This window comes from Neoarius graeffei, chromosome 10 (genome assembly GCF_027579695.1).
Source record: "Neoarius graeffei isolate fNeoGra1 chromosome 10, fNeoGra1.pri, whole genome shotgun sequence".
In the NCBI taxonomy this organism is placed as follows: domain Eukaryota; kingdom Metazoa; phylum Chordata; class Actinopteri; order Siluriformes; family Ariidae; genus Neoarius; species Neoarius graeffei.
The window spans coordinates 64,065,329-64,091,475 of NC_083578.1; the positions used below are offsets into that span (position 1 = coordinate 64,065,329).

Here is a 26,147-nt window from a genome sequence, read left to right on the forward strand (position 1 = left end):
ATATATTTTTTTGTCTTAGGAAAACACTGTGTTTATTGACACAAGGAAAATCGGCATTATTAAAAAGAAGGTGCGGAAGTTGGAGGATCAGTTAGAATATGAGTCAAGGCAGTGAGTATCTTGCCTCATTCACAGTGGAAGCATTATTTCTTCTGCTGTAACAGAATTTTATTTGCACAGCTGTATCCATTTATGAAAAAAAAACCTCTTTCCCCTCCCTAATTTAGTCATTCCCACTCACAGCGCGCACACTTGGGCAAAGGCACTAATTACCCTCTTCTGTGTACATGAGATCACAAAAACCCATGTTTGGTTAGTGTCACTCTGACAGCAGAGAAAGTGTTCCTCCCCCACAGAGAGCATGGCCAGTTTTGTTGTCCAGGCTCCTGGCCACAGATGTCTGTGGCATCGTCAATCTTCTGTCAATATGGGGAATACTTTCCTGTCGTGCCACTCTTTCATTCATTTTGAATAGTACACTACTGCATGGGCTCTCAAACTCTTTGCAGACAGGTGCCTTTTTAACTGTTTAAAAAAAGACCCCATAAGCACTCATTTATTTTGTGAGGATAATCCATAATCTGTGTTTGTAGTTCTGTGATCATAAACGATTCAAACCTTAGGCTCATTATTTGTCTCTGTTAATTTTCTGGGTATTTATTACAGCCATAGAGCTTTGTATTCCTGAGCTTTCCACCAAAAGAAGACATTAGATCCAAGTTTACGTTATTTTTGGGTTGACTCGTTTTTGAATTATTGAGGCTTGGATTAAACTATTCAGTTCAAGTGATGAGTCAAACAGCCTAATAACTATAAGAACTCGCTAATAAACATCAAATCAAAGTCCTTCCCACGCCATGTAGCGTATAGACCCTTTTCACTCACGTGACCTTCGTAAACGCGACCGCCATTTTGGACATGAAGAAATAACGGGTTATGGCACAGACCCTTTCGGTTCTCGCTCATCTAGCTGCTACAATGACTGCTTAGACTGCAACAATAATACCTAACACACATTTAAGTATCCGTTGTAAAGACGTGAAACTCGTCGAGTGACGAGTGTGTTCATTGATAAGCTAACACAATCTAAAAGTAGACATACCATCACACTGCCCTGGTGCTGTGTACAGTTTACCTTCTATGGTTTGTGCACTCACTATTTGCCATTACTTTCTCCAACCCAGTGTTCGAACTATGCCGATATTTTCGGGGGGTCCCTTTTTTCCCCTTGGGGGGGTGCTTGCGCTTGTCTCAGAGCGCGGATCTCCAAACACATGAGAAGCCTCTCTTACGCACATATCACGCGGACTCCACACACGCATCGCGTCTGAAGTCATAACTCATCAGGGGAAATCGTGTCCGCATTGGCATGTTCAAAAAACAACCTCGTGTCAACAATGATACCACACGCAAGAAAAAAAAAACAGTCAGGCTACTCAACACATCTGATCCACAGCAGCACCAAAGCATCACTGGAAATCATGTCAACAACCAATCTTCCATTTCAACACGCGTCAACAAACAAATGGCACCACAAACATGAACGAATCGGTCAGGCTACCGATTCCAAACCCACAGCAGACGAATAATTAAATGCATCTTGCCTTAAAGCAGAATCGACCACAAAGGAAGTGCGTTGGCACTGTTGGCACACTTCCTTTCTACTAGTTTGTGTCCCCAACCTGGCAGCAGCAGTCGTTGTCATATCGGTTTATTTTATCTTTGATGTAAACACAACACTTCGGATATGCAAATGCTTCCCGTTACACACGATTGCTATGTCAATAAACATCATTTTGCCAATATTTTAGAGACCATCCATCTTCTCCGTCGGTCAGCATCTGTCGGGATCCGATAAAATGATAAATCTTGCCTTGTGTGTTGATGGTTACTACATCCAGGTGCACAACAATATAATGGCATGAGGGAAGTCTTGCTGAAAGTAAAAACTTTCTTTGATGGCTCTATTCCTTTCAATGCTTCGCCGTCGTTCCTCGTTGTTGGCTGTGGTAGACTACTGGTAGTTCATGTCCAAAATGGCGGCCGCGTTTGTCGTGACGTCACGTGGGAAGGGTCTATAGGGCGGCGCCAATGCCCGTTTCCGTAGCCCTGAGCCTCTCGCCTATTATGTAGCTAGGGTTACAGTGGGGGGCCAGTCTTCTAGTAACCTTGACAGTTTGACTCCCCACTCGCATCTGTATTGCAGCATGCCTTCCTAGACAGCAGTAGGTACCATTTTTATGATGGTCTTTGCTATGACCCGACCGTGAGTAGAACTTGTCCCGATCGAGAGGCGGACACGCTAACTACTAGGCCAGCTCACGGTCACTAATAAACATAATCTATCTTAATAATGGCTAATTGTGATCTCTTAAACTGTATTTTTTTTAAACTTCCTGGTTGTGCTTCATAGACAGTTGGGAGTCCCCAGAGCTGTCTTTTGAAAACCACTACTTTGTTGAATACCTGGGCGTATCGCTAAAAAAGGGTCAATTCCATTCTAATCTGAGAGGGATTTTAACATTTTGGGTCATTTCTGTTTTGTTGGACTTGCATCGTTCTATTTGTCCACTTCATGATGCAAGCTGAGAAAGCAGGCTGATATTATGACTGCTTCTCGAATGATCATTTGTAATGCCAGCTGTTTTCCCTTTGACCCGCCAGACTGTGGAGGGATGTGACCTTGAACCTGAAGCTGAAAGACATTGATGCTGCCACAGAGGCCAAACACCGTCTGGAGGAGAAACAGCGGGCCGAGGCCAGGGAGAGAAAGGAGAAGGAGGTTCAGTGGGAGACAAGAGTGAGTTTGCTTCCAGTCACTCAGCATATTGTTGCTTTGTGTTTTGAAGTTGTTTGCTGTAGTTTCCCGTTTTTAAGGGAGAGTTTCTGACCAAAAAAAAAAAAAAGTGTCTGCGTGCTTGAAATTTATCTGATGTTTGATTTTGTTTCTTCCGTCCTTCAGCTGTTCCATGAGGATGGCGAGTGCTGGGTTTACGATGAACCTCTTCTGAAGAGAGCAGCCTCACTACGACACTAGTGCAGCCTCTCTGAAACAACAGAGTCTGAGAAAAGAACTCTTTTACAATTCACCTTTCATGTGAAGCCTTGGAATGACTGATGAATGAACATTTAAACAGCTTTGCATTTTGGAAATGAATGATAAGAACTACACTCTATACAAGTAAATATCAAATAAAAAAAATACTCCTTTCTCGCCAACTGCACCACTTCCACGCTCCACTGCTCTTTAAAATGGAAAAATCCCACACCACAGAAATACACTGAGGTAGTTAATGGCTCCTTAACAAGCCAAATGAACGCTCTTGTTTTGACAGGGTGGGTCACTCCCACAGGCATGTTGTCTCCCAATGCTGGGTAACCAGTGTTTTAATCGAACAAACTGAAAGCAGCGTTCTGTATCTCAGGGAATCAGGTGACTGAGGAATGAAGGCTGTATCTCCTGATGTTTTAAAAGCCTTAGGTGGAACTACAACATGGAAGAACTTGGCTCGCCTACAGCTAGCTACAGATATTTATATATACATATATAGAACTTACAATTATATATTATATAATGTCTTTTTTTTTTTTTCCTTTTTGTTCATCTGCAATAGTTATGGTTTGAAAGTATGAACTTGAAAATGTCAGAATAACAATCATTCCATTTTCTTCTTCTCCGTCGGTCATTAAATCTGTCAGAAGAAAACCTCATGCTCTTCTCCTTTTAAAAGGTTTTGCATCACATCATGTATAGCTGCAAACAAGGACCAGTCAAGGACCCAAAAATTAAAAATGAGGAACGGGTTACATCTGAAAGAACTCAGTTTGATACATGATCATGCTGAAAGTCCATTCCAATTCAAGTGCTCTTTGTTTTAAATGTATGCTGGTTATTTTAAAATTAGCACTGTCCCAATGGGGTATGAATGCATAGTAATACAATGTATGCAGGGTATGCCATGTATTAAGTCAACAGTTATCTTTAAATGCCCCTGATGATCGATCTCTCTCTCTCTCTCTCTCTCTCTCTCTCTCTCTCTATTAGACTTATTTTCTCTCTAATTAAAACAGATGTTACCAGATACCTAAAATATATCTAATGCCTAAAAAAGCCTTATAGTAATCTATTATAAAATGTTTGAAATTCAGTTTGTCATCAGCGGTATTCTACAGGCATAATGCGAGTCTAAAAGTAAAACTATGCTGAAGTAAAACCATTATGATCCACAGTTTGACGGTGTTGAACTTCGCAGTGTTGGGATTTCATGGGCAGAATGGTGGTGGTGGCACTGTTTAACAAGCATAGTGAACCAATGTGGGCAGGCAATAGATTATTTAAAAAATATATATTTTGTTTGTAAATTTGAAATCAGGGCCTTGCCATATACGTACATTTCACTGTCATGCAGTGTTGCTTTGCAAAAGCAATCTAAATTGTGTTTTCCTCTCATTTCACATAACCACTAGTTGTACCAGACTTTCATGTTTATTGATGCAAAATATTAAATCTCAATGAGACCAGCTTGGGTTTTGATTTTTTTTTCCCCCCGAAATACTTAGACTGAGGTATGTGGTATTTACAAAACTTAAAGAACAGCAGTTTGACATATTGTACTGCTGAAATACTAATGATTCGTTGACCGAGTCGACTCTTCGAGCCGGCTCGCATACCTAAAGAGCCATGTTGAATTTGTGAGACTGAGGAAGCGACTGTGTGGTATAATGATATTTATTCTATCCGCATTCACTGGATATGTGCAATTGCATGCTCTGATTGGCTAGTCTACTACTAGGATATCAGCTCATATACCATGAGTAGAGAAAAGCAAAATGGCAGCATGTGTTGCTGAACCAACTGAGGATGAAATAAAAACTACTCGAAAACAAATTCCCAAAAAAGGAGGAAAAAAATGAATAAAAGTATTTGGTGGTAAGAACGTATCTTTTATTTTTCAAGAATTATGACAGCATTTTTCACAAATTACTGTCATTTCGCCCGTTTGTTTACATTCAGCGGAAAGGATTTTGTCGGACGTTTTGTGTCAAGCTTTTATTTATCGAATTTGCAAAAAAAAGCTCTGTTTCTAAAAATCTAGTGACTGTGGATAGAATAAAACAGTTATTCCACTCAATCTCGCCGTACATGGCTTATAGTCAACTCCGTGCTATGCGCCGCTTCGGCTATCAACTCGCGTACGACTCGGTTTCGTGGAATGACTTTGGAATGGAGTGTATTGGGAAGTGAATATAAAAATAAACAGTTGAATTTAAAGTTGAATTCTAATTTTAATGAACGTTAAGTGCAGGCAAAGCAACACAATAATATCAATGCATAGTGCATTTGGGAAAGTAGCTATGTAGCACCTTGCTGATTTACATTTGATTTCACACTGCTAGTCTGTAGAATTTAGAATAATTTTCCCCACAGATATGCAAAGGCGGCACGGTGGTGTAGTGGTTGGCGCTGTCGCCTCACAGCAAGAAGGTCCGGGTTTGAGCCCCGTGGCCGGCGAGGGCCTTTCTGTGCGGAGTTTGCATGTTCTCCCCGTGTCCGCGTGGGTTTCCTCCGGGTGCTCTGGTTTCCCCCACAGTCCAAAGACATGCAGGTTAGGTTAACTGGTGGCTCTAAATTGACCGTAGGTGTGAGTGTGAATGGTTGTCTGTGTCTATGTGTCAGCCCTGTGATGACCTGGCGACTTGTCCAGGGTGTACCCCGCCTTTCGCCCATAGTCAGCTGGGATAGGCTCCAGCTTGCCTGCGACCCTGGAGAGCAGGATAAAGCGGCTAGAGATGATGAGATGAGATGAGATATGCAAAGACCAACCACGCTGGCCGGCTTTCAGGGAAAACTAGCAAGCAGTTGTTGGCTACCATAAAAGTTAACTGAGCTGAGTCAATTGCCCGGCTAACATCGCGACAAATTAGTGAAACACTGCCATCTAGTGTCTGTAGTTTGTACTGTTCGCTAAAGTGCCATCTTGAAACTTCCCACAAGTCATTGCAGCACAGTATAAATGCTCGCGTGCCCTTTCCTCCGGCCTCATTCCATCATGGCGGGTGCTGGAGGGTGAGTGGGGGTAGTGCTTAACTTTGGGGTTTTTAAATGAATGTATAAGCATAAGTGCTATTGTTTAGTCATATTTTAATTATGTAAGCGTATATTTATTTGACTTTTCTGAAATACCGTGTTTTGTGCGCGCTCTTTTTAATTTTAATACATTTTCGGGGTCTTTCTTTGTTAGCTTGGTATTTAGCGTGTGTTTAAATCTTAACTCTTGTCTGCAATTAAGCCTTAGACTTTTTTTACTTGAATTGTGGATGCTTAGAAACGTGTGCGTCATGTTTTCGTTTTGTCGTTTTGCCCTTTGACTTGATGCCCTGCTGCGCCCATTACATTTAGCTGACTAGCTAACGCCATAGCTTCACGTTCATGTTTCCCCTTGTATTTAAAGCGCGGCATGAATTTACCTTTATTCTGCGCATATGATGAAAACTATGTTGGTAGGGACATCTGAGAAAAGCTGATGAATGCCAACGTTTCTGATGCCGCATGTGGTCGTGATTTATTGGCTTTTACCTCTAGTTCACCACGTGGCAGCCATGCAGCCCAGACTAACTTCCTTTCCCCATTCGGTCTCTTGTGCAGGTCCTGGATTCAGCAGATCCGGCTGGTGGTAAGTTCACATCCCCTGTTGCTATACAAAGACAGCATATAATAATGGCCAAAACCTGTAACATGCAGTGCTTTAGGTAATCTCTGCAGATAAACACTTACCAAGCCTGTGATGAAGAAAAAAATAATAAGAGTAGTGGACAGAAGTTATTTCTGAAAACTATATTTCTGAGGCTTAGCTTGGCAGGATTAGTGAGTAGCTCATGTAGTTTTTAGATTGTCTTCCTACACATGATAAAACTCTTAATGTTCATGTGCAACCTACTGAGCTTGATACAAAAATCTGGAGCGCTTGTCAGAGTGAAGCAATCTGGCAGCCATCTTGCCACTCACATTGCAGAGTGGATTGGTCATTGAGGCCAGCCTTTCTCAACCGGGGTGCCATCAAATTATATATTCTAACATTGAAATAAATACAATTAATTTAAAATTCCAAAAACCTATAGTTACACTAATGCAGATCATCGCCGCCTCATGCATCGTCAAAATTTGCCTGCATGTGCAGCAATGAACTGTACAAACCACCAAGTGAAGGGTTGTAGCTAGACATTTCACGTGAGTATTGATAGTGTGTGGTCATTTGTGTGTGCGCGTGGACCCCCTATAGCATTTTTATGATATCTTTTGCAAGAGGGGGGAGGAATTGTACACCTTGTTGAAAATCTGACATTGCTATCTGGGATGAACACTATGACTTAGATTTTCGATGGAAATGTCCCAGATTAGATCACAGCCGAAGTCTAGACATGTTTGAGCTCTCACGTTCAATATCAATGGCTCAAATTCAAAAAGGAAAAATGAACTGAGTAAATGAGCCTCGGTAGCTTAAATCAAAGGGCCACAGCCTTGGGCAGAAATGGCAGTGGTGGATGCAAATAGAGATATGACTGTAAATTATGTGATCGATAAATACTGTTAAGATATGAGAATAAGGTGAAAAATGGCAAATATGAGAGAATAATCCGGTTTCAATAGTGATCCTAAATGGAAAGGATGGTTTAAAAAAAGTAAGGAAGAGATGTATGAAAGATGCCCTGTGTAAGAGAGAAACTGAAATAATTGCCGTAAAAATATAGTAGTAAACTAGAAATGTGTTCAAGGAACACAAGGCCCCTCCTGACAGCATTTTTGTAGGTGGTCCTGCAGCTGTCCTGAATGGTCAGTTGCCTAGTATTTTTTATTTTTTTTCCCCCCCTTCTCCCTGGAAGTTTAAAGCTGCTTATGGCATTTAAGCAGGGGAGAAGCAGATCAGTTTGCTGACCTGTCCTAGTTCTTTGTCATTTTCATCCATAGAAAGCATGGAAGTAACAGGAGGCCAAAGACAGTATAGATTGGCCTCTTGTCTATTTTTTTTTTTTTAATTTAGTGTAAAAAAAAAAATTGGACATGTGCCATTAGCCTTATTACACATGGTGTTGGAGATCCAGAGCGTGTTTTACGATGCAGAGCATGCACAGTGTAAGAGGAATATTGAGTGCTTCATATTTCAAGGTTTTTTTTCAAGGCATTTTTGGCATTTCCGCAGAAATAATCCAACCTGTTAAACAAGAACACAAATAGGATATGTTCTTACAGAAAGCTGGCCCGTTCAACCACTGCCATGGTAGCTGGGTAGATGCTCGGTTCATTAAATGTCACTTTTTTTTTTCTCATATGAACTGTAGCCAGGTCAAGAAAAGGGCATCCCCAATATATTTCTCCCCATTAATGCTTGCCCCATGCTTTAGTATTTTCCTGGAGTTTGATATCAAGAATGGCCATGAATCAGTGCAAGTGATCTCTATATAAATGTGTGGTGATGGAATAAGTCGGTTTTCTGATATTGGATGTTTGTCACCAAATTGTTGAGAGGGAGCATTCTGAATACATTTGCACCCATTAAGGTATTTGGTATGTAGTATTTCTTGGAGTTTGGTGATGAGCATTTTTGAAAGTCTGTGTGTGAGATGTATAATATAAAATGGTGAGATGGGCCCCCATGGGGGCCTCTAAAAAGCTGTTCAAAAAAATCAGACTGAACTGGAAAAGGGGGGGAATCTAATGAAGAGGAGCACTGTAAGGAATGTAGGTGAAGTTGGGGGGGGGGGGTCCTTTCTTTGATTGGGTATGATTTTGTTTGTTGAATACAAGCCAAATGCATGTGCTGTGAGTGGTAAGATGGTGGCCAGATGGCTTCACTTGTCTCTGCAGCAGGGAAAGGCTATGAGCTCTCCAGTTTTTATATAGAGCTCCTTGGTGCAACCATGTGACAGTGACCGATGCACCTGCCACCATGTTGGATGAGTCACAAATCTACAATGCAAAGACATAAGTAGTATATATATTTCCTTAACCTTTTGGTATTCCAATTTTTCTTTATTATTAACCCAACATTTACATTTCAAACAAAGATCTTTGACCAAAAAAAGTACAGAGTATGTAATATCACAAAGCAAGTAGTACTATTTTATGTTGATTCTACTTCATTTTCAAAGTAAAATCGCTCTAATCAAAAGGAACAATCGATGGAAAGAATTATACAAGGCACAGTATGCTTCAGCCAGCCTAAGTTAAATCAGCTTCCTATTTATTTCCCCCCCCCAGTTCCACCAATTCGCAAGTCATGTGTCTATTGCACTGCTCCATTTGAGATTTGTAACCCAGTGAGTTCCGTCTGGCAACCACTTTGTGTGTGTTTCTGCTGGGAGAGTTCCAGGCACTGTTTCATTTGACTCTGGGATGTCTGTAAAACCAGGTTACTGGAACTGTGTTGCTAATATCTCACCTGGCAAAGTTGACCCACATCGTTCTCCTTGTGCAGCTGAAGTCGCTAAGGCTTGCGCTGCTTCTAATCTGGTTTTCTTGCCAGATCTTTCACTTACCCTGTTGCTGCTTGATACTGCGGGAGGAGTTTTCGTCTTGATCTTATCGCGTCTTAATTTGAGTCTTGGTGCCCAATCTGGATTTGTTTTATCGTATAGGTTTGCTGGTGCTCCTGCAAGGTGAGAAGCAGTGTGTTCATGCTAAAGGTCAAAAGTTAAATTTAATCAGCAGAAAGCAGCTTTAATTGGCAAACTCTTACCAGATATAAAGTGGTCACCACACATGCGGATATAATTAGCTTTTTCCTCAGTTAAGTCCTTAGGATTTGTTTTTGAACCACAGCACATGGCACTCTCTGGACAGGTCTTCGTCTGTTTCATCGCAGTTTTTAATTATTTTGGGAATTCTGAAGAACAGTTTCTGTCTCGAGTAACATTTCTTCCTGCAATTATGTCCTGCAAATAAAGTAGGTATCGTCTTTATTTGAAGGCAGTGAAATCAAAAGAATCATGAAGCGTTGTAGCAGCTCACGTGAACCCCTGGTGCCTGGTTGTTTATCATCCAACATGGTGGACTCTTGGATTAGGATGTCAAACGTAATGCCACTTGCACACTACCAATTTTATTTTTAAGTGATCTAAATTGGATGAAACTTAACTTGTCCCTTTATTCAGTCACACCTGAGTTGGCATGCTGAGTGCCTGCCTCCTTGCACATTCACAAACTATTCACATGGTAGCAGCATGATAACTTTGATTATTGATTGGTTGGTTTCTCTTTTGCAGTGGGGAGGCCCACTCCTACCTGTTTGGAGGTGAAACGTTGCGAGATGGCGAGCCAACTTGATGCTTCAGGTGATTCAGGACAGCAATTTATTTCAGATGTTGAGGACTGCAACACTGAGGTGTCCTTTTGAATTTCGACTCGATTCAGTTGATCAACTCGGGTAAGTGTAAATATTCTGTTTGAGCATATTGGTTGATATGCATGCACTGTAGTGCATAATCTTTGCGTGCTTCTTGAATAGATGAAGCCTGCACCGTCACTTGTTTGTGTGCTCCTTTGTTTTTTACTGAATATGCTGTAATATTTACAGAAGTGATGACGCACCAGATCCACATGCTCCAAAAAGGCAGTACAGGGCTTGCTGTGAACATGCTGGACAGGGGAAACAACTTGAGTAAGTGTAAATTTCTATATGCAGAAGTTATTACTGTGCAGTGCAAATGCTGCTTGAGAAAATAAATGTGCAATCACTTGAATTTGAATAAGTGCTTGGACCTTTTGCTGTGGGTTTTGGGGGTTTTTTGTTTGTTTTTTGTATTTATATAACTGAATATACTAGATTATTTTTCTCTATTATATTTACAGAAATGTATCCCCAACAAAAAGGCAGTTCAGGCGTCACAGTGCACAGGCAGCCTGGCCAGCTCAGTCATGGAACAGACACTGATGTGGCTCCACCAGAGATGCCTTTTCATCCAGCATGAGCACCTGGAGTTCAGCAGACACCTGTGCTCCTCTGGACTTGTTCAAACTTGGTTTTTTTTTTCTGAAGACATGGTCTTGATGTCCGAACACAAGCAGGTAATTATTTTATGCCTCCTTTATCTGTAAATAACTTTCTTGCATTTCTGGGTGGACGGTAACTGCATTTTGTGGTACTTGTACTCTGCACAATGATGAAGTTGAATCATATCTAATCTGAACAGGCTGCCAAGAATGTTGTAAACGGGTACAAGTGGACTGCTGTTGATCAGTGAAATTCTACAAGTAGATCGGACTAACTTTCTACACGGCGATGGTGAAGCTGGACCCCATCAGGGATGACTGGTGGTAGAACAGCATTTGCTCAGTTCCATTCTCAGCAACAGTGATGTCAAGGGATGGATACAGGAGCACTTCCTGGAATGTTCACATGCGTGATCCAGATGAGGGCCAAGACAATGATGACAACCAGGGAACACCCAGAATACGGCTGCTTGTTCCAAGTGAAACCTCTCATGGACGTTATTCGGAATGCAAGCAAAACCTTTTATCCTTGGAGGAACCTTGTGGTGGATGAAAGGATGGTGGCAACCAAGCCCAACACGGGCTTGATTCATAACATGAAGGCAAAGCCAATGAAGTGGGGCTTCAAGTTGTATTTTGCAGTGTACATGGGGAAAACCAGCTTTCACACTGGCCAAGGACTTTCATATGATTCTGTAATGTCACCTTATGCCTTGTTCATACCTGGGTTCAGGATATCGTCATGTCTACATGGACAGTTTTTATACAAGCCCAAAGCTCTTCAGAGACTTGCATGCACAAAACCTTGCTGCTTGTGGGATGTACTGGGACAGCAGGTCCACGCAGTGCATGTACGGTGTTGAGTAAGAGGTCAGACGCAGTCGTTCAGGTGGATTAGGGAGGGTCCTCTGGTTTTTGTGGAGTGGATGGACATGCAAGAGGTCCCTTTCTGCTCCACTATACATGCAGCCTTCACTGGGGACACAATCCAGCAGATGATGAATCCAAAACATGGTGCCTGGGTAACCAAGACCTTCCCATTGCCCTCACCTTACTTTTACAGAATCTCCTCAAGTGACCAAAATGGTTCATTACAATGGGTAAGGTCATCATGTGTGCGCACATTCCAACACTTTTTTTTTTTTTTCTAAAACTGCTTTTTACAACACCTTCTGTTACTTTTTTTTTTTTTTTTAAGACCCCAGAGGATTGGACCCCCCCCCCGTCTCTCGTGCAGGTGCTGAATTCAGCAGATCTGGCTGTTGTAAGTTCACATCTCCTGTTGCTATGGAAACACTGCATAGAATGGTGGCCAAAACCTGTAATGCTATGCTTTAGGTAATCTCTGCAGATAAACTCCTACCAAGCCTGTGATGAAGGAAAAATTAAGAGTAGTGGACAGAAGTGATTTCTGAAAACTATATTTCTGAGGCTTAAATTTCATTTTCTTCCACTGTTCCTTTTGTATGTTAAATGCTAATTATTGGCTTATTTGCTTCTTGCAGCACTTGGAAAGAATGGACTGCTACAAATTGAGGCATGTGCTCTTGAAGGCCTGTGAGCAGGATTGGTCAGCTGGTGGGATTTTTAGTCCCCTTCATTATGATCTGTAGATTTCTTAACTTGAGTCTTGGGCAGTTTGCTCACACTCTTCTGACGTCAACGTGTCTGGAGATTTATGCTGCATTTTATATACAGGTATGTGGTGTGTTTTTTTTTTTTTTGTTTTTTTTTTCCCCTGTTCTGAAAACATTCTCTTCTAATGTGTGCCATATGATGACCTTCATTTGCTACTCTTGATCCAAAACTGATGAAATGGCAACCACCAAATATTAAATCTGAGGCACAGTGTTCATCTAAGGTGACTCTTCCAGGTGTTTTCTTGAAGTAATTTTTTTTTCTCCCCCACCCAGGATGACTTGGCTGGTTCCCCCAAGATGTTGGATTGATAAAATGAGGGGTAAGTTTTGGTAATTCTTTGAATGCTGCAAAGTTGTCTACTGTTTATGATGATTATGACTTAAGACAATGGGAATCTCTCTGAATAAGGCTGAAAGATGTATTTGTACTGAAACAGTAGCATGTCTGTATTGTGCATCACTTTATAGTCTGCATGTTGTAATGTGTAACATGGTGTCTTCTCCAGGGCTGCTATAGCACACGTGTGGCCCAGTGAAGCTGGCTGAATGGTAAAAGTTTTAAGTTTATCCTCCCAAAATGCAACCTTGATGCAAGTGATGACTGCATAGTTCAGCAGAATTTCCATGTAGAACCATGTGCAATGTCTTTCGCTCCTAGCTGATGCATCTGTTCCTCACTTGTAGGCTAATGTAATGGGGTTGTACTTTTTTTTGACTTTTTATCCTCTTCTCCTCAGTGATGAAGCCACCAAGGAACCTATGCAAAGGTGAGTTTGGACATGGTGTCTTTTAGTTGTATAACTTGGTACAAGTGATGACTGCATAGTTCAGCAGAACCTCCATGTAGAACCATGTGCAATGTCTTTCGCTCCTATCTGATGTATCAAGTAAAGAGAGATGTGGTGTTATCCTTGCCTTGACTGCCTGTTAAATAAAGGTATTTTTGCAGCATCTAGGTGGTGTAGGTGATCATGACCTTTGGATGTCATCACTCCAGGTATGTAGTCACTTGGTTGTGTGAGCCTGTATTGTAATCTGGAGAGGATGATTTTATGAATCAGGTCTCTGATCTTGTTGAGGACACTAAGGCTTAACGACTGATCTGGATTCGGTTATCTTAATATTTCATAGCTGCGGTAGTCTTGCCCTAATCTTGTGTGTTCGTTTTTTTTTTTTTTGTGCTCTTTAGGGTGGCTGCTTGTAACTTTTTTGAATGGTGAGTTTTAATATGTGCTTATCTATTTAATGTAGTTGACCACTGGGATGATTAATATCCATTGACTTTCCCATGGAGATTGGATATTAGCTCTGTCTGATATGGTCACCTTGGATAGCCTTTAGACATCATGGGGTAATCTCTGTTCTAACAGGAATTATACTTGACAGGTGAAGCTGTTGGGCATCCTGTAACCTTAGTGCCCTGTTAATGCAAACCACTGTCTTGCCAGGTTTGTATGCTTATTAATTGGCCCACAAGTGGGGTTCTGTGATGTTTTACAAATGTCTGACCTGAACACACGCATGTGGACAGTCTCTTGCTGATGAACCTTTTTTAAATATTAACCCCCTTGATGACTGGGTAAACCAGAACTAACCATGAATGTCTGTTACCTGCAGAATGAGTTGCAGTCCATTGGATAGTGGAGACTGGCAGTGTTCAGGTATGTACTGTTGATGCTTGTAAAAACTTGGGCTTGCAACCTGTGATGAAGAGATTCTGCCAAATGAATCTGCTGATTATACTTTTTACCGTTCCATTATTTCTGAGGTTGCCATGGCTACCTGCTGGTCATGTAAATTTTTTTTTTTTTTTTTTTTCTCCTGCAGCCTGGTTTTATATTTGATTTATTTTTCCCCTCTTAAATACAGTGGCATTCAACCCAGGCTTTGGTATGAGCTCATCAGACAATCAGGATCTGGGAGTTCTGAAGTTATCCAGTTGACCTGAGGTCATTATTGGGGTGTGGGTTTTTGCCCCCCCCCCCACCCCACAAAAAATGTCTGGAAATAAAGCTTGTTTCAAACTGACGTGATGTGGGTTTTTTCTCTCCCCTTCCAGCCCAAAGCTGTACTCTTGACAAATCAAGTTTAACCTGTTAGTGTGTGTGTGGGGTGTTAGACCAAAAATTTTTCTTCCCCCTCCAAAATATGGAGATGATCCAAGTATGGAAATACCAATATTTGGCCAACTGAAAAATGCTAACCCCCTGTACATACCCTCTGAAGTTAATAACCCCTCCAAATGGTCAAAAACTGCCTTTTTCATGAATATAAGCATTCCTTAATGGAAATAACTCTTAAATATTACATCAAAAATCACAGTAACGTTTATTTCTTAGAGTTGTTAGAAACCCTCGTTTTGTCTGTTTACGGGTTTGAATCAGAGTAACATTCTCCATGAAGTTTCAAGATGTGCTTCTTTATATGGATGGTGTACAAGTTACAAAATAACCAGTGCTCTTGAACAAGTTCTGCCAGCAGCTGAGCAGCAGCATCCCTGGATCTGTGCTTAACCAGCATGCTTTGGCTGCAGCAGATGGAGCATATTCTGATTAATGTCCTTCCCTGTTGGAAGCATCCCAGAAGGGAACTCGGCCTGTTCTATGTACTCTACACCTAGTATCTTCTTAGCTTTTGACCGTGTTGCAACAGAAGTCATTATTTACCTGCAAGAATACAAATAATGACTAATACATTGGGAGATATAATTCAGATATGAATCATTTGTGCATACTGGTTCTTCAAATTAAATTAGTAACCTTAAGTAATGATCCTCTGTGCTTAATGGTTCATATTTGAGGTATTACTGAAGTGACATTCATCAATAACTAAAACTTGCTGAAAAAAAGCAGAATTACTGTATGTTTAATTTACTTGAATGTAAGGTTACCACTAAGCTTATTACCTTAAAATAATGATCATCTGCACTGAATGTTGTAGTCGTACCTAGTGGCATACCTGAAGAGGTTCGCATTCATCAATAACTTGACACACTAAACAGCACTAATGTATTTTGTCATATTGTAAGAATGGAAATTTTCAGAGGGTATGTACAGGGGGGTTAGCAAGGTTCAATTTAATACAATTTGACATTTTACCACAGATGGACCATGTCCATATTTCTAGGGGGTAAAACATGGAAAAGTCATTTCTTAAAATAACACACACACACACACACACCCAGTTAAAGCTGTGAGTGCTACAGCTTTTTAAATTTCACTTCTCAAACATAATTCTTTACAAATGAATATGTTGAAAAGAATGCATGGCAAGGTGACCACAACAGCTTTTAGCCAATCACTGTGGGCCTACGGTTTTTAAAATAATTTTAAAAGGCTATATATTAGTCTTACACCAACCTGAGGCAGGACTTCCAAGACTATAGATCAAGTTACTTTTCAAACCTTAAGGGGAAAACATAACTGACTTGAGAAGTAAAGGCAGTAACCAACTGAAGTTTTTATGACTTGCTTGAAGTTACATCTTTTACTTCTGAACGTGTCAGAATAAAAGTTAATTTACCTGGATTATGTGTTAAAAGTAAATCCGTGCTTATGAGGTGACCCTACTGAGCTATATATATAAATTTATTTTCAGACATGACAGAAGTGAAAATGAGAAATTGTTTCAAAAACTAAAAGTATTGTACAGCCTTTGTGTTGGTATAATGATGGGAAGAATTATAGTAATAAAAGCTGTTCGAAAAATGATCAGAAACTGGACAAGGGAGGTGAAGAGGAGCGCTATAAAGATATGTAAGGAATGGGGTAAAATGGAGAAAAGAGGGAGGTAATGAGGAGGGGAATCAGGAGATACGTGGGGCGACGACGGTTTAACACACAGGCCATGTGAGTAGTAATATGGCAGGCAGATTGCTTTAGTCTTCTCTCCAGATTTTATATAGAGCTCAGTAAGTTGCTGAATGTTTGTGTTGATCTTGGATCAGATCATGGGCGTCGCCACCATTGAATGTGAAGGGGACATGTCCCCCTCACATTTCATAATTCTTCGTTTGGAAACCCCCACATTTAACATAAAATATGAGTTCAGCCAGCGCCGTTTCTATTGCTTCGTGAAAGAATCCATTCCACTTGATGGATAAGAGAATACACAGACCACTGAAAATCCACTCCGGGTTTTCCGGGCGTTCCCTACAACAGCTCACCGCGCGCGAGGGAAGTGAATCTCAGCGCGAGCACAGAAATGTTGGTGCAGCTGTTGGAAAGTGGAGGAGGTGACGTCATCCCCATTGCAACCTCACAATGTCTAGCTTTTGCTAAAACCTTATTCTTTTGTTATCTGCCCTCAAAATTAACCCTAGGACACGTTAAATTAATATTCAACTAAACAGTGAAATAAGCTTAGCCTAATGGGGTATTCTTGGTTGATGATGAATTGTTTGCAGTATTTGCTCCTCCCCAGACACAATGGACATAAGGACATTCTTTACAAAGAAGCGGAAAGTCAGTCAGAATTTCCCCACAGGACAGGGTTTTTTGTCCCAATGGAAATGTTAGTGCAGTTAGCTGGCTAGTCAATGTTAGGAGATGTATCGGCTAGCTTAACGTTAACTATCATTTAATTCAAACCCAGTAGGCCTGCCTTACTGTAATGCCAAGAATGAGGTCAAGTCTGCTCTGATGATATTTATTGATTCCTTGTTTTGTCTGGTCTTTGGCAGTTTTCTGGAAAGTAAGATGGGAAATCAGTGTATGGGGAAGGAATAGCAGAAAGGAAAGTAATGGAGAGAGATGGATGTTATTCCAGGTGGATTGTGAAGGAAAGGGGGATAAAAGTTATGAAGTGGTAGAAATTGTGGTGGCACCAATGTAAGAAGGAGTTATATCTATAAATCTATTTGTTATACTAATCTGTAAATGCTACTGTAGTACCACCATTGCACGTAGGTTGACAAAACTGCACTTGTTCATTGTGTGAAGTTCTCTTTTATGTGTCGTTGCTTGACCCAGTGTAATTTTGTGTTATGAAGACTGCATGATGCCATGCCATTTTTGTTATGAGTATCACTAAATCGGAAAAAAGTAAAATGCACCCACTAAAGTCACTGTTGGTGGTGAACAAAATTGCACCTGTTCATTGTGTGAAGTTATTTTTTATGAGTCACCGTTGCTTGACACAGTGTGATTTTGTGTTATGAAGTTTGCATGATGCCATGTCATGCCTGGTCATTGTGTGAAATTATGAATATTCTTATTTTTAAACATACAGTTGAGTGTCACTATTGCTTGGCCCAGTGGCATGTTGTGTTACATCTAAAACTAAATAGAAAACACAAAATAAAAAGTAAAATGCACCCATTAAGTCATTGTTGGTGATAAATTGTGTCACATTCATCTCATTAAATTAGGCGTAGCGGTGGGTTTAAAAACAGGCTGATGAATATATGGACTAGTTGAATGAGGACTTATTGTTGAGTCTCTAAAATAGTCATTGAATTAAGTGACTTTTGTAGGTAAAATTAGGTGTTTAACAACCTGTTAAAAATACACCAGAATGCAGGAGATGGCATCTAATTAATTAAAAATTTTCTGGCGGAGGACCCCCCCATTAAACATGCTTCTGACGCCCCTGGATCAGATTGATGGTGAAATGGTTAAACCCCAAACTAAAGGAGGGTGTGTGTAAGGGCCATGTGAGAAATATGTAGACCTCTAAATCATGATGGTCTATATCTATAAGGAAGCCGCCGACGGGCGGCACGAGGCTTTTATTCTCTGGGAATACCGGAAATTACGTCAGAGTTCCGCGGCACCCTGCAAGGGGTAAAGATTGAGGGTCCGCTGTAGGCTTCCCAGGAGGTCTGAATGGGCACAATAAAGAGGATTTTGGTAATTCCGTATATAGCCGGTATTCCGATCGGACCTGATGATTGTTTTAGTTTTTTTCTCCGCGCTTTCGGCGGCGTCTGTTAAAGGGGATTTGTTTCACTTTGACAGCATCTCAAATGTATCGACGTATTACTTTAACTACCTCTACTGCCATGTGTGGGAAGGCGAGTGTCAGCCGAACCAAGACGATGCGGCCCAACAAGGTAGGGAACGAGGGTCTGATTGAAGCCCATGCTTTAGCCTGCTGTCAGGTTTATTTCTTTCTTTCCCCAGTCTGATTCCGGGTTGTGACAAAACCAGCGCTTTTACTGTCGGCAGCTTTCAGGTTACTGCCATTTGCAGAATGATCGAGTCACGAAACGTGATCATTAAAGACTGAAATGTCAAAATGTCGTCCTCTGTTCAGTGCCTACAGGGAGCATGTGGTCTTGGCTTTCTCAGGATTACATGGGCATGATGACCAACTGGTACTGCAGCATTGGACAGTGCTGTGATTCAGGAGACTGCAGAATTATTAACAACATCACAGGTATCATGTTCAACAGCCAGTGCTTATGAACCCTCATCCTCAGTGATCTTTTCAGTTGAATGTATATATGAGGTATTCTACACTTCCTGGCTAAAAGAGAAGTCGCAAACTGCCATAATTGAGACGCATATTCCGAATGCATGACATTAATGGCATTTAGCAGACGCTTTTATCTAGAGCGACATACGACATACCCAGAGCAGCCTTGGTGCCTTGCTCAAGGGCACTTCAGCCATTCCTTCTGGTCCAGGGAATCGAACCGGCAACCTTTTGGTCCCAAAGCTACTATTTCTCTAACCATGAGGTCATGGCTTGCCATAATTGAGACGCATATTCCTAATGCATGACATTAATGACATTTAGCAGACACTTTTATTTAGAGCAGGGGTGGGCAATTATTTTTTTCCATGGGGCCACATGAGAAACAGAAAATTTTATGGAGGGCCGGACCAAAAGGCTGAACTAAATTCTGCATAATATTAATTGTATTTCTTTATATTAAGCAGTGAATAACATAGCTTGTAAAAACAGCTAAGACTGGTAAGTGTATGGAAAAAACGAGGTTGCCTTACAAAAAATGTCATTTATTCAATCAAATTTCCCAAAACAATGGTTAACCAAATGTGAACGTTTGTACCTTTTTTTCAGTCACATTCACCCCAAAACACAATAAAGACATCACAATATTATCTTTCTACTCCAAATATTAAACAAGATACATCATATTATAATAATGATGCCCACATTTGTAGTCTAATCACCTCATTTGGTGTTTTTCAGTTTATTTGTTCAGTGAGAGAAATCTAGTCTCTGTTGGTCTTTAACGAGTGCATCAGAGTCAGGTTGAATGTCTGAGATGGAGATGCGAAGCACAGCTGACAGAGTCGATTCGGTGTAGGAATCAGATCTTTTTTTTTATTGAATTCAAACATAAACAGAATTATTTTATATTACAACATAAAATAACATCTCTGAAAATATAATCTAAAAAGAAAACTTATCAAATACATATATATACAATATATGTAAAATGGAAAAAAAAACAAGGGGTTTATGAAAGGTTAACTTGTGCTATGAATGTGTACAGTATATTTGCATGAGGATTGTTTATATATTTCAGACATTTTTGTAACAAGGACAGTTCATTCTTAAGAGCAGGCCATGAAGGGGGGATTTGGCATATCGACACTTGTGTATGTAATATTTTGTAAAAAAAATAATGAGATTATTCACCAAAAAGTAGGAATCAGATCTACAGATCGGCTCCGGCGCCTGCTGGTGATGTCACACTATGTGATTGGCTGGACCGTTTGAAGGATGACGTAAAAGTTTGTGGTTGGTCTGGACAAATTACGGAAGTAGTTATCGCGGGATTAGGTTTCGTGGGATTTCATGTCATGTTCATGTCGCGCGCATTGCGATTTTGTTGAACACAACTTCAAAATAAAAGCAATGCACATTCAGTCCATGCATGAGGTAAAATTAGAAAATACGTTTATTTTGTAACTTCTAATTAACCTTACCCGGGCCGGTCAGAATGAACCAAAGGGCCGGAAAATGCCCAGGTCTGATTTAGAGCGACATACAACATACCCAGAGCAGCCTTGATGCCTTGCTCAAGGGCACTTCAGCCATTCCTTCTGGTCCAGGGAATCGAACCGGCAACCTTTTGGTCCCAAAGCTGCTATTTCTCTAACCATTAGGTCATGGCTTGCCATAATTGAGACGCATATTCCGAATGCATGACATTAATGGCATTTAGCAGACGCTTTTATCTAGAGCGACATACGACATACCCAGAGCAGCCTTGGTGCCTTGCTCAAGGCCACTTCAGCCATTTCTTCTGGTCCAGGGAATCGAACTGGCAACCTTTTGGTCCCAAAGCTGCTATTTCTCTAACCATTAGGTCATGGCTTCCTCTAACTGCACTGTGCATACTTCTGTAGAATACTCCTAAAACCCAGATAATACTGGTGTATCCCATATGTCTTAATCGGAAGATGCTAAATTTGGAATAAGGCCAAATTCAGAATATCCAAATGGAAGATTCTGTTTGCCGTGTTATGACCTGTATCAAATTCTTAATATTGTCATATTCAGAATAATAGTGTAATATCAGTATGCAGTTAGGTTAACATGGGGTGCCCTTGAGCAGGCCCGCCGACGGGGGGGACAAACGGGTATGTTGTCCCAGGCCCAGGAATGGGGAGGGCCCAGAACTGGGCTCTCATGAAGTTGCGATTAAATTATTTTATTTCATTTCAAAATGTTTTGATTTGGGGGAGAAATGTGCTATATTTGTATTCAATAAATGATTTCTAGATCTTTTGCCTTTATTGTCTTTGAAAAAGGCATCAAGAACCCCCTACCACCCCTAATGCAAAAATGGTTTGGTCTGACTCTTTGATTAAGGGGAAAAAAACTACATCGTTCGATCATAGCGCTTCGACAATCAGCGTGCGTGCCATTTGCCAACATGCGCAAGTCAGGAGCACAGAAAAGAAAAGAGAAAAAGAGAGGAAGAAACCAAGAGACTCAGGGGCTCACTGCATAAATATTTTAAAAAAGATTCGGATGACGCAGCAGGTACTAGCAAAGGCAGTGGGGCAGCTGAGCCAGGTAAGACACAGCCAACTTTTTCCAGCCCCGTAAAGTAACCCCAACCAAGGCACGCGCGGTACGCAATTCATGTTACAAACGAGGGGAGAGCAAGTCACACTGAACACCATATCAAACGCACAGGGCATTGAATCATTTCATAACCACAACGGCTTAATAACATTGTGTTTCATATATCTGATTGAAGCTAAGAATATTCACATTAGCCCGCAATCATATCCCGCCGTTTCTCGAGCGGTGTGTTCTTCTCTGCTTTTCACACTGGACAGTATGCACGCACAGTATACTATGTTCGCCCCCAGCCCTGCCCGAAATCCTCCGTCCATCGCTGCTCCTTCAAGAGCACCCCAATCGCATGATTATAGTAGACTATCCATGAGTTTAGGAATACCTTTTTGAATACCTTTTTGAATACCTGTCATTTAAGGGTTGGAGTGAGTAGAGACTGGGATAAGAGAGGTGTGTGTGGGTTGGCCCGGGGGGTTGTTGGGGGGGGCCCATTCAGAGCATTTTGTCCCTTGCCCAGCCAAAGCTGTCAGCGGCCCTGCCCTTGAGCAAGGTACCTAACCCCTAACTGGTCCCCGGGCGCTGTAGTATGGTTGCCCACTGCTCTGGGTGTGTGTGCATGTGTTCACTGCTTCAGATGGGTTAAATACAGAGAATGAATTTCACTCTGCTTGAGTGTGCATGTGACAAATAAAGGCTTCTTCTTAAACATACTGAATGAAAGTCACACAGTATATGCCATGCCTCTCTCTGCTTCTCCAAATATGCTGATTGTTACAGAATCAGCATCCCGACGAGACTTTTATTTCTGCTGTTTCTTAGCTACTGATATCTATTTAAAACAACTCTCATCTCATCTCATTATCTCTAGCTGCTTTATCCTGTTCTACAGGGTCGCAGGCAAACTGGAGCCTATCCCAGCTGACTACGGGCGAAAGGCGGGGTACACCCTGGACAAGTCGCCAGGTCATCACAGGGCCGACACATAGACACAGATAACCATTCACATTCACACCTACGGTCAATTTAGAGTCACCAGTTAACCTAACCTGCATGTCTTTGGACTGTGGGGGAAACCGGAGCACCCGGAGGAAACCCACGTGGACACGGAGAGAACATGCAAACTCCACACAGAAAGGCCTTCGTCGGCCATGGGGCTCGAACCCAGACCTTCTTGCTGTGAGGCGACAGCGCTAACCACTACACCACCGTGCCGCCCCATTTAAAACAACTGTTGGTTGTTGTTTTTTTTTAGAAATGTGTTGAGGGAGAAAGGGAAACTCTGCCTATGTAAACAGTGTGTGTTGTGTGACAAATGTAGACTACTGGGTCACATAGTTGACAATCTCTCTATTTTGACCCATAATATCAATGGTAGGCCGTGTCTGGCTGACCATGTCATTTTCTTGAGCAGGTTAACATCAAATTTGAACATATAATTGAATTAAAATAATAAATTTTGTAAACCATAACATAACGTACGTAACATAGCTGATGGTTAATGAATATACTCATTAACCATGTGCTATTATAGATAAACTCTTGGGGGGAAAAAATGAGAGGACTGTCTCTACAGTGCCTGCCACAGAGGAAAATGACGTGATGCAGTCACATGCTATTGGGACAAGCCGTATTTGATTTGCAGGGGCAAGTTCTGTTAGTAACATAGTTGACAGAATTTTTGTGTACATTTAATAAATTAAGATATTTAAATGAGGAAAATTTTAATGAAAAAAAATTAGTATTTAGACTTTTGATCCAAATAAAGTTGTTGTTGTTGACTTTTTAATGGTTTTTATTCATTATTTTGAAACCAAGACTCCCTTCGGCTGAAAACTAGACATGACAAAAACAGTTCATTTAGGAACATTACGACAAATTTCAAGCTAAATGAAGCATAGGCTGCACATAATGTTTGTGTGTTGTTATTATAACATGCTTTCCATTGAAAGGTAAAATATGATGTTTTTGAAGAAAATGGTTAGAATAATTAAAATTATTCTCTCCACATTCACTGGATCTGAGCAATCATGTGCTCTAATTGGCTACTCTACTACAAGGCTAGCAGCTCATATACCATGAGTAGCCAAAAACAAAATGGTGGCACGTGTTGCTGAACCGACCGAAGACAAAATAAAAGCTCGACTTGAAAACAAAACCTCAAAAAATACAAAAAAGCAACAAAATATGGAATAAAAGTATATGATGGTAAGAACATCTTTTCCCCCCCAAGAATTATCGTATTTTCCACAAATTGCTACTGTTATTTCACCGATTTGTTTACGTTCTAAGCGGAAATGATTTTGTCGGACATTTTGTATAAAGTTTTTATCAAATTTTTTTTTAAAGATTTTTTTGGGGCTTTTTTTTTCACCTTTATTGGATAGGACAGTGTAGAGACAGGAAATGAGCGGGAGAGAGAGATGGGGAGGGATCGGGAAATGACCTCGGGTCGGAATCGAACCCGGGTCCCCGGATTTATGGTATGGCGCCTTATCCACCTGAGCCACAACGCCCCCAAGTTTTAATCAAATTTTCAAAAAAAAAAAAAAAGGCTCTGTTTCTCAAAATCCAGTGAATGCGGATGGAATAAAACAGTTATTCCACTCAATCTCGTCACACATGGCTTATAGTCAACTCGGTGCTACGTGCCTCGTCAACTATCAGCTCATGTACGACTCGATTTCGTGGAATGATTTATCATCATTGGAATACATGGAATATACCCCAGAATATAGAATACCTCATATGTTTCATGTATAAATTGTATGGTTTTACTTGCATACATATATACACAGCTATTTTCTTGAACTGTGTAATTAGGTCTAGAGTGGGATCTCCAGCTAAAACTTCATGGACAGCACCTGGCTCAGTCGGTGGTCCTGAAGGCCATTCAAGGCTTCATTAATAACCCTGAGTCCAACAAGCCCCTGACTCTGTCCTTCCATGGTTGGTCAGGAACAGGCAAAAACTTCGTGGCCCGGTTGGTGGCAGACAACCTATATCGCGATGGAGTGAAAAGCGAGTGTGTGCGTCTGTTCATTTCCCTATTCCACTTCCCACATGCAAGATTGGTCGATGTGTACAAGGTGAGCCATTCATTGCATGTCTTTATGCAAACTTTTACTGTTTCAGTTAAGTGAGCTTGACACAGATTGTGACCTGTTCACTATGAGACAGGGGGCTGTAATGTGTGAGGAAGGTATGTTGAGGAGAGACCCTTGTTCTGTGCTGTAGGGTTTACGCTTTTGATTGTGCTTCTGTTCAAGAGAGAACCCGAGTGGCAAATGTGGTCAGTAGCTGCAGGTTGGAGTGATTTTCTCATGCAAACAGAAAAATGGCTAATGAATTTCCTTTATAAACCATACATGAAGCAATATTGTAAGCCTTCACCAGGATGTGATCAGTGCATCGATCACATCATGCAAAGGCTCCTTTAACCCTCATAGCACATTTTGGTGCTACTTGTAGCACTGCCACTCTACAGCACCAGGGTCTCCAGTAAAATCCTGAGCTTGAATTGTTGTCTGTGTGGACTTTCATGTGTTCCTCGTGCAGATTTTCAGTTTCCTCCCACTTCTCAATACGTGCTAGCAGATGGATTGGTGGCTCTAAATTTCCCCAAGGTGAGAGTGTGTGAATTTGTATGTGCATGGTGCCACGTAGTGGACTAATATACCATCAGGGCCGTCGACAGGGGGGGATAACCGGGTATTTTGTCCCGGGCCCAGGCATGAGGGGGGGCCCAGAACTGGTCCCTCATGAAGATGCCATTAATCATTCTGTTTCATTTCAAAATGTGTTGATTTGGGGGAGAAAAATGTGCTATATTTGCATTCAATGAATGATTTCTGGTTCTTTTGCCTTTATTGTCTTCGAAAATAGATTCAAGAACCCACCTACCACCCCTAATGCAGAAATGGTTTGGTCTTTGATTAAGGCGCCAAATAACACGGCACTATTCCATCATAACGCTTTGACAATAAGCGTGCGAGCCCGTTTGCCAACATGCACAAGTCAGGAGCAAAGAAAAGAAAAGAGAAAAAGAGATGAAGAAGCCAAGAGCCTCAGGGGCTCACTGCATAGATATTTTAGAAAAGATTTAGATGATGCAGCAGGTGGTGAAGGCAGTGGGGCAGCTGAGCCAGGTAAGACACAGATAACTTTTTTCCAGCCCCGTAATGTAACCCCAGCACGCACGACGCGCCATTCATAATTATAAAGTAGGGGATAGCAGGGTACACTGAGTGAACACTGAAATGCACAGGGCATTGAATTATTTCATAAACATATCGGTTTAATAACACTGTGTTGCATATATCTCAATGAAGCAAAGAATAGCACGTTGGCCCGCAATCATATCCAAATGTTTTAGGCACGCTTGCTGAGCTGCGCTGAGCTGGACTCCGGTTAGCTGAAAGCCTGTGGAACGCTACCTCTTGTTAATTAAACCTTATTTTGTTGGAAATCATCCCGTGTAGATACGACGGCATGTGAAATTGCCAGCTAGATAGAGT

The 26,147-nt window shown here is 41.2% G+C and overlaps 2 protein-coding genes, 1 long non-coding RNA gene and 8 other non-coding genes across 18 annotated transcripts in view; all 11 read left to right on the forward strand.

The window, feature by feature from the left end:
• Nucleotides 1-4,521, forward strand: part of osbpl9 (oxysterol binding protein-like 9) — a 64,739-nt gene extending 60,218 nt beyond the window's left edge. For all 6 annotated transcript variants that reach the window (XM_060932099.1, XM_060932100.1, XM_060932101.1 and 3 more), the window contains 3 exons: nt 20-111; nt 2,665-2,800; nt 2,963-4,521. In XM_060932099.1, coding sequence (XP_060788082.1) covers nt 20-111; nt 2,665-2,800; nt 2,963-3,037 — 303 coding nt within the window. In that variant the 3' untranslated portion in view covers nt 3,038-4,521. The remainder of the gene's footprint in view (nt 1-19; nt 112-2,664; nt 2,801-2,962) is intronic.
• Nucleotides 4,522-6,011: 1,490 nt separating this feature from the next.
• Nucleotides 6,012-14,655, forward strand: LOC132893210 (uncharacterized). 3 transcript variants are annotated; one of them, XR_009655535.1, is made up of 16 exons: nt 6,012-6,067; nt 6,647-6,674; nt 10,261-10,421; nt 10,572-10,655; nt 10,847-11,062; nt 11,188-12,087; nt 12,186-12,251; nt 12,493-12,685; nt 12,901-12,947; nt 13,134-13,176; nt 13,365-13,394; nt 13,577-13,624; nt 13,817-13,843; nt 13,998-14,075; nt 14,245-14,288; nt 14,497-14,655. It is a non-coding gene; the product is annotated as an uncharacterized LOC132893210 (long non-coding RNA). The 3 variants fall into 3 exon arrangements; XR_009655534.1 differs by having other exon boundaries at nt 14,014-14,075; XR_009655533.1 differs by having other exon boundaries at nt 13,817-14,075.
• Nucleotides 6,473-6,552, forward strand: LOC132893582 (small nucleolar RNA SNORD74). The gene has a single exon (XR_009655577.1). It is a non-coding gene; the product is annotated as a small nucleolar RNA SNORD74 (small nucleolar RNA).
• Nucleotides 6,778-6,849, forward strand: LOC132893587 (small nucleolar RNA SNORD75). Its single transcript, XR_009655582.1, has one exon. It is a non-coding gene; the product is annotated as a small nucleolar RNA SNORD75 (small nucleolar RNA).
• On the forward strand, nt 12,353-12,421 carry LOC132893586 (small nucleolar RNA SNORD75). The gene has a single exon (XR_009655581.1). It is a non-coding gene; the product is annotated as a small nucleolar RNA SNORD75 (small nucleolar RNA).
• On the forward strand, nt 12,986-13,066 carry LOC132893580 (small nucleolar RNA SNORD79). The gene has a single exon (XR_009655575.1). It is a non-coding gene; the product is annotated as a small nucleolar RNA SNORD79 (small nucleolar RNA).
• Nucleotides 13,213-13,297, forward strand: LOC132893583 (small nucleolar RNA snR60/Z15/Z230/Z193/J17). Its single transcript, XR_009655578.1, has one exon. It is a non-coding gene; the product is annotated as a small nucleolar RNA snR60/Z15/Z230/Z193/J17 (small nucleolar RNA).
• Nucleotides 13,430-13,514, forward strand: LOC132893584 (small nucleolar RNA snR60/Z15/Z230/Z193/J17). The gene has a single exon (XR_009655579.1). It is a non-coding gene; the product is annotated as a small nucleolar RNA snR60/Z15/Z230/Z193/J17 (small nucleolar RNA).
• On the forward strand, nt 14,112-14,173 carry LOC132893585 (small nucleolar RNA SNORD78). Its single transcript, XR_009655580.1, has one exon. It is a non-coding gene; the product is annotated as a small nucleolar RNA SNORD78 (small nucleolar RNA).
• Nucleotides 14,326-14,398, forward strand: LOC132893581 (small nucleolar RNA SNORD47). The gene has a single exon (XR_009655576.1). It is a non-coding gene; the product is annotated as a small nucleolar RNA SNORD47 (small nucleolar RNA).
• A 3,747-nt stretch (nt 14,656-18,402) lies between the features above and the next one.
• Nucleotides 18,403-26,147, forward strand: part of tor3a (torsin family 3, member A) — a 17,087-nt gene continuing 9,342 nt past the window's right edge. The window contains exons 1-3 of the mRNA XM_060932105.1: nt 18,403-18,679; nt 18,883-19,005; nt 24,454-24,719. Of these exons, the coding sequence (XP_060788088.1) occupies nt 18,514-18,679; nt 18,883-19,005; nt 24,454-24,719 (555 nt within the window). The 5' untranslated portion in view covers nt 18,403-18,513. The remainder of the gene's footprint in view (nt 18,680-18,882; nt 19,006-24,453; nt 24,720-26,147) is intronic.